Genomic DNA, 19,927 nt, shown 5'->3' with positions numbered 1-19,927 from the left:
CACAGATATAATAAAAATGATGTTACTAACCAATACACTACAGATTTAGTACTATAACAATCAAATTACCAAGGGAATTGTTAAAAAATAATATTTAGAGGATTCATTTGGAGGAATAAAAAATCAAGACTATCAAGGGACTCAGTGAAAAAGTAGAAAGGAGGGGCAGCTAGGTGGCGGAGTGGATAAAGCACTGGCCCTGGAGTCAGGAGGACCTGAGTTCAAATTTGGCCTCAGACGTATAAACTTACTAGCTATGTGACCCTGGGCAAGTCACTTAACCTCATTGCCTAGCCAAAAAAAAAAAAGTGGAAAGGAGGGTGGTTTTGTGCTACCAGGTCTCAAACTATAGAGAAGTATTATCAAAACTATCTGGTACTACCTAAAAAATGGAAGAGAAGAACAGCTGAATATGTACACAGTAGACTAGTATTTGATTGACCCAAGAACACATAATACTGGGGAAGTAACTATCTGACAAGAATTGCTGAGAAAACTGGGAAGCTGTCTGTCCCAAAACAGGCTTATCTCAGTATCTTATACTTTGTAGTATATTAACAGTTGAAATACAAAATGTCATACTATAAAAAAAATTTTGAGAAGAATAGAAAGTTATTATGGATAAGGGGAGAACTCTTAACAAGACTTAGGGAAGAAAAATTCCAGAAGACATGCTAAAGAGTCTTGAGAATACAAAACTAAAAAATTTTACGGTAATAAAATCAGAACAAAAAATAGATTGAGGAAAAAGTCTTTGAATTAAATATTTGATAAAAGCTGAAATTCCACAATTTATATATGGCCTTTGACATAAATATGAGAGATTAAAAGCTATGCCACAAGTAGTCAAAGATGAACAAACATTTTTCAAAAGAATAAAAACCATCAGCAGGCAACTGAAATGCTGTTCAGAATTAATGATAATTAAAAAAAATGCAAATGTAACCAAATCTAAAGTATCCTTTCATATCCCTTAAGCTAGCAATAATGCTAAAAGCTAAAAAAATTGAGGGAAAGTTGAAGATTTTTTAACCCATCTGCTGATTTTATTAGTGTAAGCAAGCAAGCTCTGAGCAAAGAATTCTTCCTACCACTGCAGAGTGGCATCTTGTCAATTTATAGTCTTAGAAAATAGCTGTTAAATGACTTGCCCATGATCACACAGGCAGGATGAATTAGGGATGGGCCTAGAAACCAGGTATTCCTGATTCCAAGATCAGCTCCATATCCTCTACCTTTCACTTTATAAGCCTATGTGAAGACTGGGACCTAATTCACTGTTGGGGCAATTGTGAATTGGTTCACTCATTCTGAAAAACAATTTGGACTTAATGCAGAAATAAGTTGTTTATACCCTTTACCCACTAATCCCACTACTAGGAATGCATCCCAAGGATATTATCAACAGTAAGATCCATAAGTATAAAGCTTTCCATATCGACCATTATTTGTGATAATCAATAGTTAGGAACAAAAATATGTGCTCAGCAATTGAGGAATACTGCAAAAAATTGTGAAATATGAATAGCTGATAGTTAATAATAATAGCTAAGATTTATATAGCAAAGAGGGTTTGCAAAGAGCTTTACATATACTATCTCATTTGAAAATAATGGATTTTACTGTGTCATAAGGAATGACAATATTTTAAGAATTCATGGAGACGCAGGAAGACTTGTATGAAGTAATGCGGAGTGAAGGAAGCAGATCCAAGAGAATTATACACATAATGACTTTAATAATGTAAATAAAATCAGCATTAGAAGACAGTAAAACTGGACAAAAACAAGGTTGATGTCATATCAAACTGTAAGTTAAAGATACCTCCCCCTCTTGGAGGTTACTAAACAACAAATTCTCGGCTAAAGTACTTTTGAGTACTGATTGAGAACTATCTGTTCAAAACAAAATTTATCTAAACTTTTTTTTAAACAGGAAAAATAGGACTCATAATTTTTAAACTGAGAACATTTAAACATGCTAATAGCTCATTTAATTGAAGATACCCTAAAATCTGCCCATAAGACCAATGAAAAGTTCTTATAATGATCTTACCCTCTTTTCTCTACGCTTGAGAAAAAAGGTACATGAAAATAGAAGAAGTGATTAAAACAGTATGGGGTACTTTAAAATGTTGAAGTAACTGTGGTAACATTTTGGGAAAATTTTACTTGTTTGGAAAGTTCAAATTCTAGAGCAACCAACTGGCTGGATCTGAGCTCAATACTATGGGGAAATCCTCAGAAGTCATGAGCTGAATGGCTCCCAGTCTTAGGGGAAAGCAGCTTTTTCAATTAAAAAAAATCTTAGTTCCTAATTGTTTAAACCGCTTGAAAGAGGTTTAATAGAAACAATAGTCAGGAACTCCTTAGTCTGGATATTTTGTCTTTTTCAGAAGGTATCAGAACATTTGATGAATAATCATTTCAGGAACACTAAAGAATTAACATGCTGAATTGCTAAAAGTGCTGATTTAAAATAATTTTCCCTCATGAATCCCAAGACCAAAAAAATGAAATCAGTACTCTTATAACAAAAAATCATTTCAGTATCAAGGAAGCTCTAAAAATCAATGTAATTTCCATACAAATCTCCAGTTAAAAAATACTTTACAACCCTGATAAAGCTAGGACAAAATTACATGTACATAATTATGAAAACTCCTCACCTCTCTTGCAGTTTCTTCAGTTTGTCAGGGTCTGCCTTTGTCTGATGACTCTCCTTTGCATTTGTGGAGTTAGAAGCTGCCATTCTATTTCCAGCTTCAATTTGGCTTGGTAAATCAGACACTGCAAAGAAAGTAAAAGGTATTTCCTCTTGTATTGGCTCTGACATATGCAGATGGCCTCTGAAGTTCATTCTTAATGGAGGAGAGCTGGGAGGATCCACCGAAGATGAGCCATCTTGTGAATTTTGTAAGACATCTTCACTTAGTAGAGCCTCAGGTGGCTGACTTGTTAAGTTCTTGTCTTCAATTTCCTTGACACAAAATGCAGATTCATTGGCTACCGGTGATGAAGTATCTTGGTTTTCAGAAGTGATAGATCGATTTCGACTTCTAATAGGCGATAAAGGTCGGTGAACATTAAACCTTGAGTTTCCTTCTGCATCTGAGCCCTGAAGGACAACAGAGGTCAAGGATAAGTTTGCCTGAACCTCAGCTCGCTGTGCAGAATGGAGTAATGATCTTGGGGTATTATAAGATGAATTCAGTAATGGTCTATGAGCTGCTGACCTATTAGGAGGAAAGCAATCAAAAGAATTCCTAGGACTGTTTCCATAGGATTGCCTATCTCTATTATAAGTATGGTTCCCAGGCCTAGTTTCCACAAAACTACAATCATTTGGTAAAGTCTCTATATTAAAACAACTGTTTTGTCTGTTTTCACCTTTCATACCCCATGAATTAAATGAGGTTTTCTCACCTTCGTCATCAATACAGTCATTTTCCTTAGTGGAATCGCCATCAGGGATTTTATGATCTCGAGGCAGCCTTTGTCCTAACAAGGATTGTTCAAGAGCTGAGTCCATCAAATTACTTTTTCTCAATGGGCAATGAGCAGCTTCATTTCTTTTTAATGGACTAGGTCTGCTATTTTCAAGGTCCTGTTCGGAGTTCTGGTTTTCAACCTGAGTTCCTATTATCCTACTAAATCCAATATTCTTGCTATTAAAAGAATATGGTGGTTGTATGCCAGCAAGTAGAAATTCTTCTTCTAAATGGGCAATATCTTCAGCATCTTCATTTCCTTCTATAGTATTAACTGTGTTTAATTCTAAAAAGGAGTAAAAGTCTTCATCTCTGAACCTAACTGATGCCCTTCTTGGTTGCACTGTGCTAGTAGATGTGAGGGATGGTACAATGGATTCACCCAATGTCTGGGAACCATTTGCTCCTTGGAAAGATGATGATACAGGTAAAGATGGCTGAGATGGGGAAAGAACAGTCCAGTCTTTGGAGACTTTTTCAGGTGTTTTTTGATCTACATTTAGTTGTGAAGATGGAACAAAGTTTCTTCTCTCTCGAGTTTGCCTCTTCATCTTAGAATCATTCGACCACACATCTTGTTGCATTACTGAATCTATAATGGAAGGAAGACCAAATCATATTTTTTCAAAGTTGATTTTGAGTTAGTGACCTTTTTTTTCTTAAGAAAAAAATACAAAAGACTTTTGCATTTTCATGTGATCCTTGGAAAATAAATGTCTGAAGAATACATATAGTAAAAATGGCATTGGGAAGACAGGTCTAATACATGGTTGTCTGACCATACTATAGATGCTATGACATTTCTGTATTTATGAAGGGTGGAGCAATGCATGCAGATAGAAAATTTTGAGTGCTCCTAGCTATACCTTTAGAGTTGTTAGGCATGGAGGTTAATTCCAGTGTAGTAATATTAATAGTATCTGATAAATATAATCACTTTAAATATACTATCTCACTTGAGCCTTAAAAACAATCTTGTGAGATAAATACAATAGGTATTATTATTCCCATTTTACCAATGAGGACACTAAGGCTAAGAGAGGTTAACTTGTCCATGGTCATCACACAGCTAATAAATTTTAGAGATGGAATTTGATCTCAGGTCTTTATGATTGTGATAGGAGCATCAGTTTCCTGACACAACTTCCCTGGCACAGCTTCCTCTCTCTATGCAACCTGATTGGCCCCAGCTTCCCTATATGGCTTCCTGGTCTGGGGGAATAATATGTCCCAAGCTGCATGTAGCTGGGCTATCTCAGACTTGGTAGGTATCTGAGATCATGCAAGTTGCCACATCCTGATGCCATTGTATCCTTGTTGTATATCCTTACTGTGTTAGGGCAAAGCCAACAACACCTTCAGAGTGACGTGGTGTGTGGATGCCTCTCCCATCCCAATGTCCAACTTCAACTATGAGGGTACTGGCTTTAGAACCTCACCTACAATACCCACTCCAAGTCCAGCACTCTGGTGATTAGGCCATTGCTTCCCTTAGTCCAGAGTAGTCAAAAAAGCCAAGCCAATCCCAGGCTAGCCCAGGCTTTGTGTAAGCAAGAGGGGACTACACACAGGATGACAGGCAAACTTCTCAGTACTGGACATTCCAGTACTTACTAGAAAGAAACGTCCTCTCCAGGGAATGCCATCCACCCAAACCACCTGTATTGTCTCAGGTGTTACCTGGACCTGAATTTCTTAAATAACTTCTCTGCACAGCAGTGTGAAGGGACAAAAAGTAGAAAACCTAGTCCCTGTCTTCCAGAAGCTTCCAACCAAGATGGGATATCATACAAACATATAATAAACAGCAACATGATATAAGTTAATTATAGATAGTAAATACAAATCGAACTTAAATGCTATGGAACGTAAGGTATGACCAGAATCTACGTGTGGGGAAATCAGTTAAAAAAAAAAACCTTCTGGAAGACTGTGTCTAACGTGCTGATAATTTGAGAATGTTGGATGCAAACAAAAATCATTTTAAAGCCCTACAGTGGAAAATAACAATATTAATAATGATAATAACTCACATTTATATAGCATTTTATAGCCCACAAAGTTGCTCCCTCACAGCAACACTGTGAGGCAAATAGTTCAAGTATTAGTGCATACATTTGACACACAATGCTTGGTCCCCAGAAACACTGAGAGCTCTGACTCTGGAGCCCTTGCTTTTCCTAGGTTCTATGGGGGTTGTTTTCAGCAACGATTTTTACAGAGCACAGCCCAAATCCTCAGCAATGCAATAGTCTTTATTTATACTACATGCAAAGCACAAGTCCAATAACCAAGGCATTTAATTAGACATAAAGCAAGATAAATAGGGGGAAATAAAACCATTTTCTGTTCTCATACGCTAGTAGGTGTGATTCCTTTAAAGGTTATATGGAGGTTGTGATCTAATTCCTCCAATGTCCCTAGCTTCTCAATACAGAAAAGAAGCAGGGTCACTTCAGAGCCCATAGCACTATGGTAAAAACGTAGAGTTCAGTTATCATCTGAATCAGAAGCTGCAGGTCTGCAGAAACCTCTTCTGGCACACTAGAATTTGCTGAAACCTCTTAGGTTCCCGTGTCATCAGGATTCCACTGGAACTCCTAGATTCCCTATGCTCTAGGGACTCTTAGACCATGGCAACAGCCCCCTAGGTGTTCCCCCTTCTATCTCTTTAACCTGACCATAGCTCTCAGCTTGCTTTTCTGGCAACCCCTGCATTTTTATTTCTATCTCCCTTCCACACGGTCAGCTCTCTCATATTTCTTTTTCCCCCCCAAGATCTATAAGCCTTCATTTTGGCAAAGTCTCCTAGGATTCCGATATCCTGAAGCTTCTCCCCAGTAAACAAGTAAGTAGTTCCTTTGCCATACCCATTATGAGGTGGAGGTGATGATGGTAGCAGTAATAGCCTTTATATAGCATTTTAAGGTTTATAAAATTCTTTACATATGTTATTTCATTTGATTTTCAAAACAATCTTATTAGGTAGGTGCTGTTATTATCCCCATTTTACAGATGAGGAAATTGAGGCTGAGAAGTTGAGTGACTTATCACATAGCAAGCGACTCAGGCAGGGTTTGAATTCAGGTCTTCCTGACTCCAAGTCCAACAATCTTAAAGCTGTGATGAAGAACTCTATGATAAAACACAACACTTGCCCCAATTACATAAAAATGAGACAACTGTGTTTCTGAGAGTTCTGCCTAAGACTGTGCACAAAGCCTAAGTGTTAGAGCCAATACTTAAATTCAGTGTTTCTGAATTTGTAATTTCTGAATTACAAGGATTACAAACACTAGCATTTCTACCACATCAGGCTGCCTCTCTAAATGATAAAATACACATGAATAACTATAAAACAAAAATGCAAATATTTTATCATATAATCATTAGCTTATTTGCAATTCTGACCTACCAGAAAATGATACAGAAGGAAATGATACAGAATTAGAAGGAAAGGACAGAAAGAGGACATAAGTAAAGTGGTCCAGTTGGTAAAGGCTTGCAAAGCTTTTGAGGATCAGGATTTCAACTGACAAAGTCACTTAGATAAAATCTACCCTTGTTATCAAAATCTACCCTAGCTAGCACCTCAATTTCATTGTGAAAATAGAATACTCTTAAATCAGTATTGTTATCATTTAAATCTCTCACTGTGGATGAAAAATAGGAAGCTCTTTCATCCCTACTTCTCCATTTCCTGTTACCCATCTGCTTTCCTAAAATCTCCTGCCTCCCTCCTTTCTTCCTTCTTCATGCGCACAGTGCAAGACGTGATTATGTTGTTGACTTTTTTTCACCCTCAATTACTTCCTTTTATTACTGCACATTTTCTATTGTGGCTCAGCCTATAACAAGTAACAAGTCTGTATACTGAACTGAAAAGCACTCTGACATGATAAAAGTTAAACCTGATGAAATCCAAATAGCCAGAGCATCCTATATCCCTAAGGTTCAAATCAATATTGTGTTACTTTACATGGTGCAAGAGGCCCAGAGAGCACAGAGATGGATATCTAATATCCTCAGATTTGCCATCCTTCTTTCACTGTTAAATGCACAGGACACTCAGCAACATGGCACAGACCTTTGCTCCTCTAGGAACTGATTATGCTTTTTAACTGGTTACTTACAAGGACTTAAGAATTAAATTCATAAATCACATTAAAGGGTACGTTAGCAATTTCAGGAGTGCAATTAGCACTTGCTGGTCTATAAACTTGAGGACAAGCTGATCAGTTTTTCTAGAAACAAATGCTCCTGCTTGACCAATATGCATCTTTCAATGATTCTTTTGAGTAAGAAGTTGATGAGGGAATCAAGAAGGCAGATCATACTTATTTTTATTTTAAAATGGCATCAAGAATCTTGGAAAGAGATTTGCAACAGTACTGGAACTCAGATCTTCTACTTACCCCCTGAAAACATAAAAGCAAGGCTGATATTGTTTAAAAGCTCCCTCTCATTGTCTGACCATTGGAGTTCAGTTCCTCTGACCAGCTCAGTGGAGTCTACCAACAAGCAAGAGTATCAGGTGTGGCAGCTTCTGAAATACAGCAGCTAGAACAAGATGGTCACTTCCCAAAGGCCACTGAGCTGTCACTACACAGAAATGACTCTGAGATTGGAGGAATCTCAGCCTGAACTACAGCTAAGATGATAAAATAATCTGCTTTTCCCTGTTGATCCTCTGAACTACTCAGGCAGCTTCCCCACTACCTCTTCCTAACCTCCCTACTTTGTCACTTTCTCAGAAGTATTGGTTTATTGCTTTCATGGTTTAAAAAGAAGCAGAATTATCCTCTCTGCTATACTCACACAACTCAAAGGCACAATTTCTGTACTCTGATCCCTGAATCCATAAAAATGGAAACCACACAAATATTAGTAGACCCTGGAATAAGGGTTATGGGATATCCACCTTGATCTAAATCAAACTGTGTGTTATGTACCTAGTGGGAATTCAGAACATGCTTAGAGAGTGATCTTCTGCAAGTCTCTAAAGACCCTAGCTGTGTTAGAACGTAAGCTCATTGTTGTTGTTGTTGAGGAGTTTCAGTCATGTCCGTGACCCCATCTGGGGTTTTCTTGGCAGAGGTACTGTCCTTTCTTTCTCCAGCTCATTTTACAAATGAAGAACTGAGGAAAACAGGGTTAAGTGACTTGCCCAGGGTCATATTTAGTAAGTTTTGGAGGCTGAATTTGAACTAAGGCCCTCCTGACTCCAGGGCCAGCACTACCCACTGAGTCACTTAGCTGCACGTGGGGATTATTTCATTCTTAGCATTTGTAGCCTCAGTGCCTCACACAGTTCCAGGCACGTAGTAGGTACTTAATAAATTCTTGTGGATGGTTTGATTGCAGTTTCTTTCATACCCAAAAGGAGCTTCAGGTGCCAAAAAACAAAAAGAATATATTTGTTCAACATTCCTTTCACCTGGGGTCCTTCATTTGTTTTTACCAATTGTCCTCTTGCATTCATACGCCTTTTTTTCTTTTATAGTTAATCTCACATATCTATTCCTCACCTCAGCCAAATGGATTTCCAATTTCATTGGGCCATCTAAAGGGCTAAAAGGAGAAATCAAGGTGGGGACACTGGGGAGCTGAGTAGCACAGGTAAGGAACCCTGGAGGATGTCAGAAGGAATAAGAAGAAACCTCAAAGGACCTTGGAGGACAAAAGACAAGAGTAAATGAGACCTTTAGGGGAGTTCAGGAAAGAGCTACATTCTCTGAAAGTAAGCATTCATTGAAGGTTCATAGAAGACTAAGAGGGTCATAGTGGGAATTCTGGACTATATATATATATTTTTTTATTGTCCCTAATTCCAAATAACCAAATGGTCTATTCAATTGTTAACATTTAAAACTTCATACGGGGCATGTGGCCTCAAAACTAAGGTTATGTGTATGTCTATAGTCACTTGGCCTCTCTGGGCCTCAGTTTCCTCATTAGCAAAATGAGGGCACTGGATTAGATGATCTCCAAGGTACAGCTAACTTTAAATTTTAGCCTAAGGCCTAAAGTCAGAGAACAGGTTAGTAGCTAAGATAACTACGGTGACTCACTTTTTGTCAGCTAGAGCGGGTTCTTAAAGGTACCTGCTCTTCTCCTGTTTTACTGCAGTAAGGCAGTACACCTTGAGGTCTTTGACTGGGGTCTTTTAATTCCAAAGAAGAGAAAAAAAAACAGGAGGTGTCCAAAGAGACTGATATAGATGGACAGGGAACTCACTAACAAAAGTGGACTTTAAAAAGAAACATGGAAGCTACAAGCAAGGGGAGGAAATTGAGGATGAATTTGAGCATGGCACGGTCCTTCACAAATCTCATCAGAAGTACTACATCCCAGAATGGCCTGAGTCTAGCTAGAGAAGTGAAGGATGAAAAAAGGCATTAAAAAAGGAAGCACACAGTGAGAAAAAGGAGGTCCAAATAAAGGACAGGATCACTGCTCCAGGAGGATGGATGAGATGATAACTGACAACGGAGAGAATGGAAAGCTGCTCGATTCTTATATTGCTTCTGCTTTCTCTACCAAGCAGAATGACTTGTCTATTGGAAATGAACAAAAAATGTCTAAAAAGGAGTTGGTAACCAAACCAGTAATGAATTAGTAAGAGAAAACATCTAGTTACCCTTGAGGAATTCAGGTTACCTGAAGCAGATGCAAACTCAAATAGAAATGGGGGCCACTAATGTGTAGATAAGGATCCCTGCAGGCCACATATAAAATTCAGTTTTAAAATGTAATATTTTCCATACTTTATTATATTTTTATTGATTTTTATTAATCATATCCCAATAACATTTTAATCTACTTTGGGCAGCACTCAGGAAGTATTGCTGGTTGCGTGTTTTGACACATATGAACCACATTCTCAGGTACTGAAAGAACTTGCAGGTGTGACTGCAGTGCTACTGACAGTAATATTTAAAATATCATGAAAAACAAGAGTTATACCATGCGATGAGAAGTGTAAATGTATTAATTTTTTTTTAATGGAAGAGGAAATTCTGTAAACAATAGGTCAGTGACCTGATGTAATTCCTGGGAAAGAGATGGGTAGTAAAGGGAAGTAAGAACAAGTCATTCCAGACAAACCTTATTTTCGTTTTTGGAAAGGTTATGAAATTGGTAGATCAGGAGATATAGTTTACTTAGATTTTTGCCCAAAAAGTGATCAAAAATCCCACTGCTATTCTTGTGGAGAAGATGAGGAGATGTGGGCTAGACAACCATAAATTATATAAGATTCAAAACAGACTGAATGGTTGGATTCAAAGTTTAGTTGTTAATAGTTCAGCATCGATATGTCTGTAGTAGAATGTCCCAGGGGTTTGTGCTTGGCCTTGTGCTGTTTAACATTTTAAACAATGACTTGGTAAAGACACAGCTGGAATACTCATCATATCTGTAGATGACACTAAGGGGGAAGGGATGGCTAATATCCTGGATGACAGAGTGAGGATCCCAAAAGATCTGGACAGGCTAGGACATTTGGCTGAATTTAAGATGAAATTCAATAGTGATGAATGGAAATTCTTACTCTTGTAGAAAGAAAAATCAACTTTACAAGTATAGTATGGAGAAGGAGTGGTTAGCAGTTTGTCTGGGGGTTTTAATGGACTGCAAACTCTTTATGACCAATTGGCGTGATGTCTCATCCCCCAAAACTAATGGAATCTTGGGCTGCGTTGGAGGCATAACTTCCAAGAATAAGGAGGTAAGATAATCCATCTGCACTCTGCCCTAGTGAGACTACATCTGAAGAATATCGTGCTCTGGGTGCCACTGTTTTAAAAAGGCATTGGCAAGGGGCAGCTAGGTGGTACAGTGGATAGAGCACTGGCCCTGAAGTCAGGAGGACCTGAGCTCAAATCCGGCCTCAGACCAAACACCTGACACTTACTAGCTATGTGAACCTGGGCAAGTCACTTAACCCCAATTGCCTCCCCCCCTAAAAAAAAAGGTATTGGCAAGATAGAGAGTATCCCAAGATGTGTGGCCAAGATGGTAAAAGACTCTGAGACTATGTCATATGAGGATCAGTGGAAGGAATAGGGGATTGTTTAGCCTGGAAAAGAAAAGACTCAGGGGAGATATGACATAAAGTATTTCATGTGCTATCATGTAAATGAGGGTTTTAGATTTGTTCTCCTTGGCTGTAGAAGGTAAAACCAGGAGCAATGGGTAGAAGTCACAGAGAAGAAAATTTAAGTTTGTTGTGAGGAAAAAAAATTTCTAATAATTTGAACTGTCTTAAGGTGGAATGGACTCCTTCTGGTTAGAGGTATCCAAGCAGAGGCTGGATGACCACTTTTCTTGTATGTCACACTGGGGATTCCTTTCAGTTATGGGTTGGACTAGAGGGCAACTGAGTTCCCTTCCATCTCTCAAGTTCTGTGATTCTTAGGACTAGAACTAAGAAACTCAAGGGAGCCACCTAACTGTTTTTTTTAATTTTATTTTTAAGTATAGCTAGTGATAGAATTTGTTCATTTTGATATCTAGTCTGATGAATTAAAATCAGGATAGTGATGGTTTTGTTATTTGGATAGAAAGAAAGGAGAATAACTCCAAGGAGCCAGGAATGTTCTGTTATTCAGAGAAAAACTTAATACACCTGCTGTATGCATCCTTTTGGGGCACACAGTAGTAGTTTTAGACAAATGAGAAAGCACTGTCACCACGTTCCCAATGGTCTCCCAAATGGTAACGTTGCACTGCTCTCGTTAGAGGCTATGTGGTACCTACATACCTAAAGCTGTGCTGGGCCTTGCCTTGTGTGGTGTTTGTTAAGTACTTACTATGTGTCAAGCACTGTGTGGTTGACAAGCACTTGAGGCTACAAGTAAAAAGAAAGACAGCCCCTGCTCTCAAGGAGCTTACATTCTAAGGGAGGAAGACATTTCCACTAAAGGGAGCTGAAAAGTGTGTGGGAGGGAAGGTATCCGTGCTGCGGGGCCCTAAGCAGAGCTGGAGGGGAATGAATATATAATTCTTGTTCACTCCTCAGCAAGCATGTTACTTTATCTCCTCCATTCCCACTGACCTCACACAGAGTGGAAAGCCACATCTTGGAGTTGCAGCTACTAACGTGAAACATGTAAAAGGTTCTAATGATGTGCTATCCCTTACTCAACACTCAGGGATCTAAAAATAAAAAAGAATTTTTAGCACAGCCTCACTGCAGCTAAACTGCCACCAACCAAGGGGAGACTCAGGGCAAGTTGCTTAGTCTGAGCATCTGTTTCTCTTTCTGCAAGATGAGAGAGTTGGGGTAGGTGATCCCCAAGGTCTCGGATTATGTGATTGTGTTAACAGAGTAACATGGTTACCTGGTCCTCTGGGAGTTTGCTCTTTTCCCTGCAGCAATGAGATCTGCCTGCTTCTATCTCCAGATGGTCTTCTCTGCACTTCTGGGCTTACTGTCAATCTCCCCAGGTTGGGCCTCTTCTTCCTTGATAATATCTGTGCCTGTGCTGCTGATAAGTGAAAAATCTTTTCAATAATCAAACCATTTCCCTGCCCCAAGAAAACATCTCCTCCCATTTAAAAAAATAATGCCTCCTGAATAAACCCTATGTGACACAATCCTCCCCACAAACCATCAAAACTAAATTCTGAATGTGACAGGAGTTTTCTAATATTCACTTAATATGTGCTCATGGAAGTTTGTTTTGTTGACATCATAAAGAACTGCCTATAATTCATACTTTAAGTGGCACGGTTTCTGAGTATCCTCTAAGTTTGAACTGAGTGCTGCTTTGAGTTTGATACATTGAACATTTCTTACATTGAGCATCTATTTGTGCTTTCAAGTTGGTCAAATCAGCCTTACCAAGAGATTCCAAACATTTTTTAATTGCCTATAACCTGTCTATCACCTCTTCCTGATACCATTAATCTAAGGTGATACTCTGATAAAAAGAAACACAATACAGGTGACATGGGTTTTATTTTCAATTATTGTTTTTTCTTACATTTCTATGACCTGATTTCTTTTGGTTTTGCCTTTTGGGTTAGTTTGCTAATTGATGTAGGTCATTTTGTTTGGATGATGGAAAATACAATGCACCATATACATTTATTAAAATCATTATTTCTTTAAAATTTGAGATCATTTTCATGCATTTCTTCCAGAGTTCTTGAATTCATGAGGCAATAAAATCTGACAATCTAGGCTAAAGGACACAAGAATATGCACAGACATTATCTACTGGGTGGCTGCTATGCTTTAACAGCAAAGTAAGGCATAAATGAAAGGCAAACTGGAATTATTTGTGGGGACTATTAATGAACTCTCATGGAAGCTGGAAACTAATTGCAGTCGTATTTGAGAAGGTGTACGGTATGATTTGCATGTACAATTTTCAGCTAGAATTTGGAAAAGGAATAAAAATGCTGAAGAAAAAGTTTGCTTAGAATCCTAGAATACTTCATTGGTTAAGTGTTATAATATCACATACATAAACACAGGGCCCAAGGAATACTATTGCTTCTTGGTTTAAGGTAATTAAGTGGTTGAATCTATGCCAAGTCCCTCTGAACATGCTTTAGTAGAATTAGGATTGTCAGTACTGTCAGGTCTAGCCTAAGAAAAAGGATAGCGGAGCCAGGATATGGACATGACCAGGGAATAGAAGGGAATGACATTTTCCTAGAAAATATAAATATAAATATTCCGAGGCTATATTAGTGAGTAAGAACGACTTATTGAGCAAGAAATAGAAGGAAATAGTGGGTTACATTAAGGGAAAAAAGTATTGATGGGGGATATTTTGATAGCTTTTTCTGGAAGAAAAGGAAGTTGAAATCCTCTAAAATCTAGAGGATATCTTGTTCCAGTATAATTTAATAAGGCTTTTCTAGTTATTTCCATCTCCTGAGCACTCTGAATACATAAATAAATTGCCTCCTTTGTTTCCTTCTGACAGTCATGAGGAAACAGTAGTATCTTCCTTTCAGAAAGAACACAAAGGCACTGAACAGGAAGCAGCCCAGGATGAAAGCAAGCCAAAGCCAGGAACTGGGTCCCTTCTCTTTCAGGAAACCCAATGGAACACTGAATACCAACACAGCCAGCATTCTCCAGACCAGTCAGGAAAATTTCCTCGCAGTCTTACACATAGATGAGATTGATTTCTGCCTCTGTGTCTCTGTTCTTCCTAGAGGCCCTCCCTTCTAATGTTTTTTTTTGGCTTCTCTGAATTCTATTCATCCATCAAGGTCCAGCTTATGACCCACCTCCCTCAATGAAGGCTTCTTTGACTTTTCTAATACTGATCATTTCATTTTGTAAATATTATTATATTTGTGAATATTATCAGATCCATTACTGTAAATATAGTGCAGAATCTGGGACTTAATTGTTCTCAAATTGTTTCATGTGCCTTCCCAGCCAGGTTATTAATTCCTTCACAACAGGATTCATTTCTTGCACCTAGGATCATAGATTTATAGCTTGAAGGATACAATTTAGGTGCATTTAGAGCTGGTGGTTTTCTAGTTCAACCTCCTTATTTCACAGATTATAAAACTGGCCCAGAGCTATTAAGTGATTTACCCAGGTTCATATTGGTAGAAAGCATCAGGGTCAGAATTTGAATCCAGGTCCCCTGACTCCACCTCCAATGTTCTTTCTACTTATTTTGAATTCTCCAAATTGCCTAGCACAATGTTCAGCAAACAGGAGATACTTAAACAACTGCCTGATTAATTGAGAGAATAGAAAAACATATTCACAGTAATAGTATTTCAGAGATGGAAGGAATTTTGTAATCTCATCTAATCAACTCATGTTATAGATCAGGAAATGGAGGCTCAGAGAGGTTAAATATAGTAACTTGCTCAAGGTGAAGTTGCAAAGCAATGATGACTAGAACTTGGGTCATCTGACTTCTAGACCCAGTGTTGTTTTCATACTGCCTTTTATATCCCTAGGCATTTTTACTTTTAAAAATTGCTCCAAACACCATTTTTGAAACTACTGGTGGATAAATGTTATTTAAGGTTGATTTTTCAAAAGTTACATTTTCAATAATTCAGCTGAAATTACCTGGGATTCTAGCACTAGAACCGTATTATGCAAAGCACCTGAAATTTAAGATCATCTTACTTCTTGTCCTCGGTTTAAAAAAAAAAGAAGCAAAACAAAACCAAAACCGAAACAAACTAACAACTTCCTCAACATAGTCTTTCTCTAACACTTCCTCAACATAGTAGGTCTCTTAACCCCTGACAGTTGAAGAAGAATAGAGCACTGGGCTTAGAGTCAGGAAGATGGGAATTCAAATCCAGCCTCAGATACTTGCTAGCTACAGCTAGCAAGATTTGAATTCCCATCTTCCTGACTCTAAGCGCAGTGCTCTATCCACTGCACCACTTAGCTGTCCCATGACTGGTTCCATAACCAAGTAATAAATATAAGGAGAATAATTGTTTTTGTTGGTTTTCATTCACTCAACAAATCTTAATTGAGCACATTTTAAGTGCAGGACTAGTTGTGTTAGTTCTACTGTGAGAGGCATAGAGACATAAAATGTGGGGTTCATCTGAGCTCTGAAAGAGCTTACAATCTAATTTGTTTGTCTGGCTCATCTAATCTTATAATACCATGACTAATCTTTCAAAACAGGCAACCTTATTCAAAAATACCAGCACCTTTTTCAGACTGGATAAAGGTCAGAGAGTTTCAATTATTATCCCCATGCAGACGTCTGTCAAAGTTATCTTTCTACCCCTAACCACTTTGAAAAACTCCAGCCCTCTGCTTCCAACTGCCTGCTGAAATCCATCTAATGGATGGCCTAATGGCATGTCAAACTCAAACATATTTAAGATGAGCTCATCATCTTGCCTACCATTTGTTCATTTTTGTCGATGGTACTGTCCTCTTCCCACTCTAATCATGGAGTCATGTTCCTGTCTTCTCCCTCGCTTCATATGCACCAATTGTCAAGTCCTGTTGAGTCTATCTTCATACATCTTCATCTCTTCCTTGGCCTTTGTAATAGTCTCCTAACTGGTCTTCCTGTGCCCTATTCCCTGTCTGATCTACTTAGGTTAGAGAGCTTGACCTCAATTCCTGACAATATTCTAGAGCTATTATTAAAGGGGTGATTTGTAAGGATTTAGAAAAGGAAAGAGAAAGATCACATAGTCCACATGACTTCATCAATAACTGGTCATGCCACACTGTTTTTCCTCTTTGCATAGTTACTAAGATAGTACATTAAGGGAATGCTACAGATACAGCTTACCTACTTTTAGGTGTTTTAAGTATTTGATAAAGTTTCTCTTACCTTTCCTGTGGAAAAGATGAAGAGATGTGGACTAAATTACAGGACAATTAGGGGGATGCAGACCTGGTTGAATAGCCTGACTGGAAGTGTATTCATTACCACTTTGATGTACACTGGGAAAAGGTTGTTAGCAGAGTGTCCAAGGGATCTATGCTTGTCCCTATGCTGACATTTTTATTAATGACTTGGATAAAGGTATAAAAGGCAGACTTATCAAGTTTGCAGAGGACATAGATGGGAAGAATAGGTAATATGTTGCATGATAGAGTCAAGATTCAAAGAAGATCTTGACAGACTAGAAAATTTGAATTGAATTGAATAAGATTAGATTGATTAGGGTTAAAGACATAGTCTTACTTCTGGTTTTTTAAAAATCAACATTACAAGTACAAGATAAAGCATAGTTAGACAACAGATCTGAAAAAGACTAGGGAGTTGTCATGAACTGAAAACTTAATAGGAGTCAACAGCAGTGATATGACAGCCCCCTAAAACAAATTCAGTCTTAAGGTTGTATTCTTGTTCTCATTTCTATTTTGTCTCATTTTGTTCACATTGTCTTGGATACATGGGTTGCTTAACAACCAGGATTAGGGAAGTGATGGTCCTGGGGTACTCTGCCCTGGTCAGAACACATCTGTGGTACTGTGTTCAGTTCTGGCTCCACATTTCAAGAAGTACATTGACAAGCTAGAAGAGCTTCCAATGGCAACTAGGAGGGTGAAGAGCCTTGTGTTCATGCTACATGAGTTCCATGAAAAGAACTGGGGATGTCTAGGCTGCAGAATATTGGGGCAGGGGTGGATGAGATTAGGGAAGACAGTTGCTTTAAGTATTTGAAGGGGTGGTGCATGGAAGAGGGAAGACAATTATTTTGTTTGTTTCCAGAGGACAGAACTTAGAGCAGTTGATGGAAGTTTCAAAGAAGCAAACTAAGATTTGATGTCATGCAAGACTTCCTAACAGGAAAAATAGTTCAAAAGTGGAAGACCATTTGTCTTCCTCAGGTGGTAGTATTCTCTCACCAGAGGTCTTCAAGCAAAGCCCAGATAACTTGTCAGGTATATTGTAGAAAGAATCCTCTTTCAGGGAGGGAATGGTATAGAATGCTATTGAGTTCTCCTTCCACCTTTTAAGTTCTGCAATACCCTTGACAGCTCTGCCTAATGTTCCCAACACACTCCTCTGATCATGTCATTTCTCTACCTAACAGTCTTCAGGGGTTCCTTGTTTCCATTTATGTAAGGCAGAAACTCCCTGTTGTGGCATTCAAGGCTTTCCACAGCCTGGCTCTGGTGTACCTTTCCAACCATATTTCATAGTCAACATTCACATACTTGATATAATTCCAACCACACTAGCCCACTCTGTTCCCCATTCTTTTTTTTTTTAAAGGCAACTGGGGTTAAGTGACTTGCCCAGGATCACACAGCTAATAAGTGTCAAGTGTTTGGTCTGAGGATGGATTTGAACTCAGGTTCTCCTGACTTCAGGGCCTGTGCTCTATCCAATGCGCCACCTAGATGCTCTGTTCCCCATTCTTGTGCTGCATGCTTCTGTTCACATGGTCTCTTCTACCTGGAATGTCCTGCTTTCAATCTCTCTCTTTTTGAAGTCCTTCCCTTTCTTCAAGGTTCAACTTATACGCTCTCTCCTTCATGAAACCCTCTCTGACTCTTACCCTCACCCTTATTCCTGTCAGGAGAAAAAGATCTCTCCTTCATAATGCTTTGCCTGGACTTCTGCCTTTGCAATCGTTTCACTATTTCTTGGGCTGTACCACCTACGTGTATACGTGCATGTGTTTTCCCCCTCTAAGACTGTAAGCTCTTTGTTCTAGCATCTAGCATAGTGCTTGCCCACGAGTGCTTAATCAGTGTTTGTTGAATGAACAATATTAGATGTATATCTTATATCTTCATCTCCTTCATGAAGCTTTCCCTGACCCTCCCCCTTCACATTTTCCCCTGCTCTTGGTGTAAGGATAGGGAGCTTTCTCTGCTTATTTTATACAGACATAGTTCAAAAGTTAAAGCTTATCAAACTCATACCACTCCTTTATTTGCTACCCCAGGTTCTTCTCCATCTCACTCACCACACAAGCAGCAACCAAATCTTGGGAGTCCTGGGGTCTCCCCAGTATAAAACTTGATTATATGATGTTACTGTACATTTAACAAACTACTAGAGAGGATTGAGTAATTTATGTTTTAAGTTAAAATGTCCTATTATCCTTTAAATCTATCACTACAAATCTTGAATCTGAATTCAATCAATAGTTTATATGTAGGAATCAAATGGTCTAGATCTGACTATGGTCTTTCTTGGTCTTAAAAGAAATTCAATATTCAGTCAGATTTTCAGGGAGGTCCAAGAATCCTGTCTGATTGGTAACAGAAAAATGTCTAAAGCACCCTTCTATGTCTTAGTAAGGCCATACCTCACCAACAAAACACTGAAACAACTGTACAAAGAACTGAGGGAAAATCCTACTCTCTGACAAACGTAACTTTGCTCAAATTGTCTGAAGGCAAAGCAAGGTAAAGCAAAACAGAAATATAAGTTCAGAAAAATCCTTTCCTTCTGAGAACCACGAAAATTATATGGGGGCCTAAACTATCTTGATTTGCTCTCTAAATTAATCATTCTATCCTATAATATTTAATTTCCTATCTCATTTTGCTCAAACACAGATTAAGACAGCTCCTAGAAACTGCAGGAAACAGAAGAGCAAGAAGACAATGAGACCTCTGAAATCTTTACTCTCTGGGATATCAGTAACTGGACTTCCAAGAGATGCCAAGATTCAGTCCAAGAGATAATAAAAAAAATAGTCTACTTATATCCTCAGGGTTATGGAAAGTTACTGCATAATCAGACTATGGATACCAACTCATTATAAGAGACAACCTTTCCTGTTCTTTCATAAGTGATGGACCAAGCCTGTTTGCCTAGTGGAATGAATTGTAAATGTTTGTTGTCTATACCTCCAGAGGAGATGTTAAGGCTTAATTATATACTATAAACATTTTTAAAATAATTTTTAGCACAGGAGTTAGGATTAGGGGACTTAGGAGCTGTGGCTAATGAACAAGCATGAGAGGAATGCCCACATTGACCAAGCTCT

General features: G+C 38.4%; 1 protein-coding gene across 7 annotated transcripts in view; it reads right to left on the bottom strand.

The window, feature by feature from the left end:
• The window catches only part of MARCHF10 (membrane associated ring-CH-type finger 10), a 191,299-nt gene that overhangs the window by 64,017 nt on the left and 107,355 nt on the right, over window positions 1-19,927 (bottom strand). For 5 of the 7 annotated variants that reach the window (XM_020997650.2, XM_020997654.2, XM_020997651.2 and 2 more), the window contains 2 exons: window positions 12,835-12,981; window positions 2,669-4,082 (listed from right to left, as the gene is read on the bottom strand). In XM_020997650.2, coding sequence (XP_020853309.1) covers window positions 2,669-4,082; window positions 12,835-12,981 — 1,561 coding nt within the window. The remainder of the gene's footprint in view (window positions 1-2,668; window positions 4,083-12,834; window positions 12,982-19,927) is intronic. The other 2 variants (XM_020997655.2, XM_020997656.2) reach the window with 2 other exon arrangements.

Source organism: Phascolarctos cinereus, unplaced genomic scaffold (genome assembly GCF_003287225.1).
Source record: "Phascolarctos cinereus isolate Bilbo 61053 unplaced genomic scaffold, phaCin_HiC Scaffold_5;HRSCAF=322, whole genome shotgun sequence".
In the NCBI taxonomy this organism is placed as follows: Eukaryota; Metazoa; Chordata; class Mammalia; order Diprotodontia; family Phascolarctidae; genus Phascolarctos; species Phascolarctos cinereus.
The sequence above is the reverse complement of the archived record's forward strand: the minus strand, read 5'-3'. Positions and strand labels throughout refer to the sequence as shown.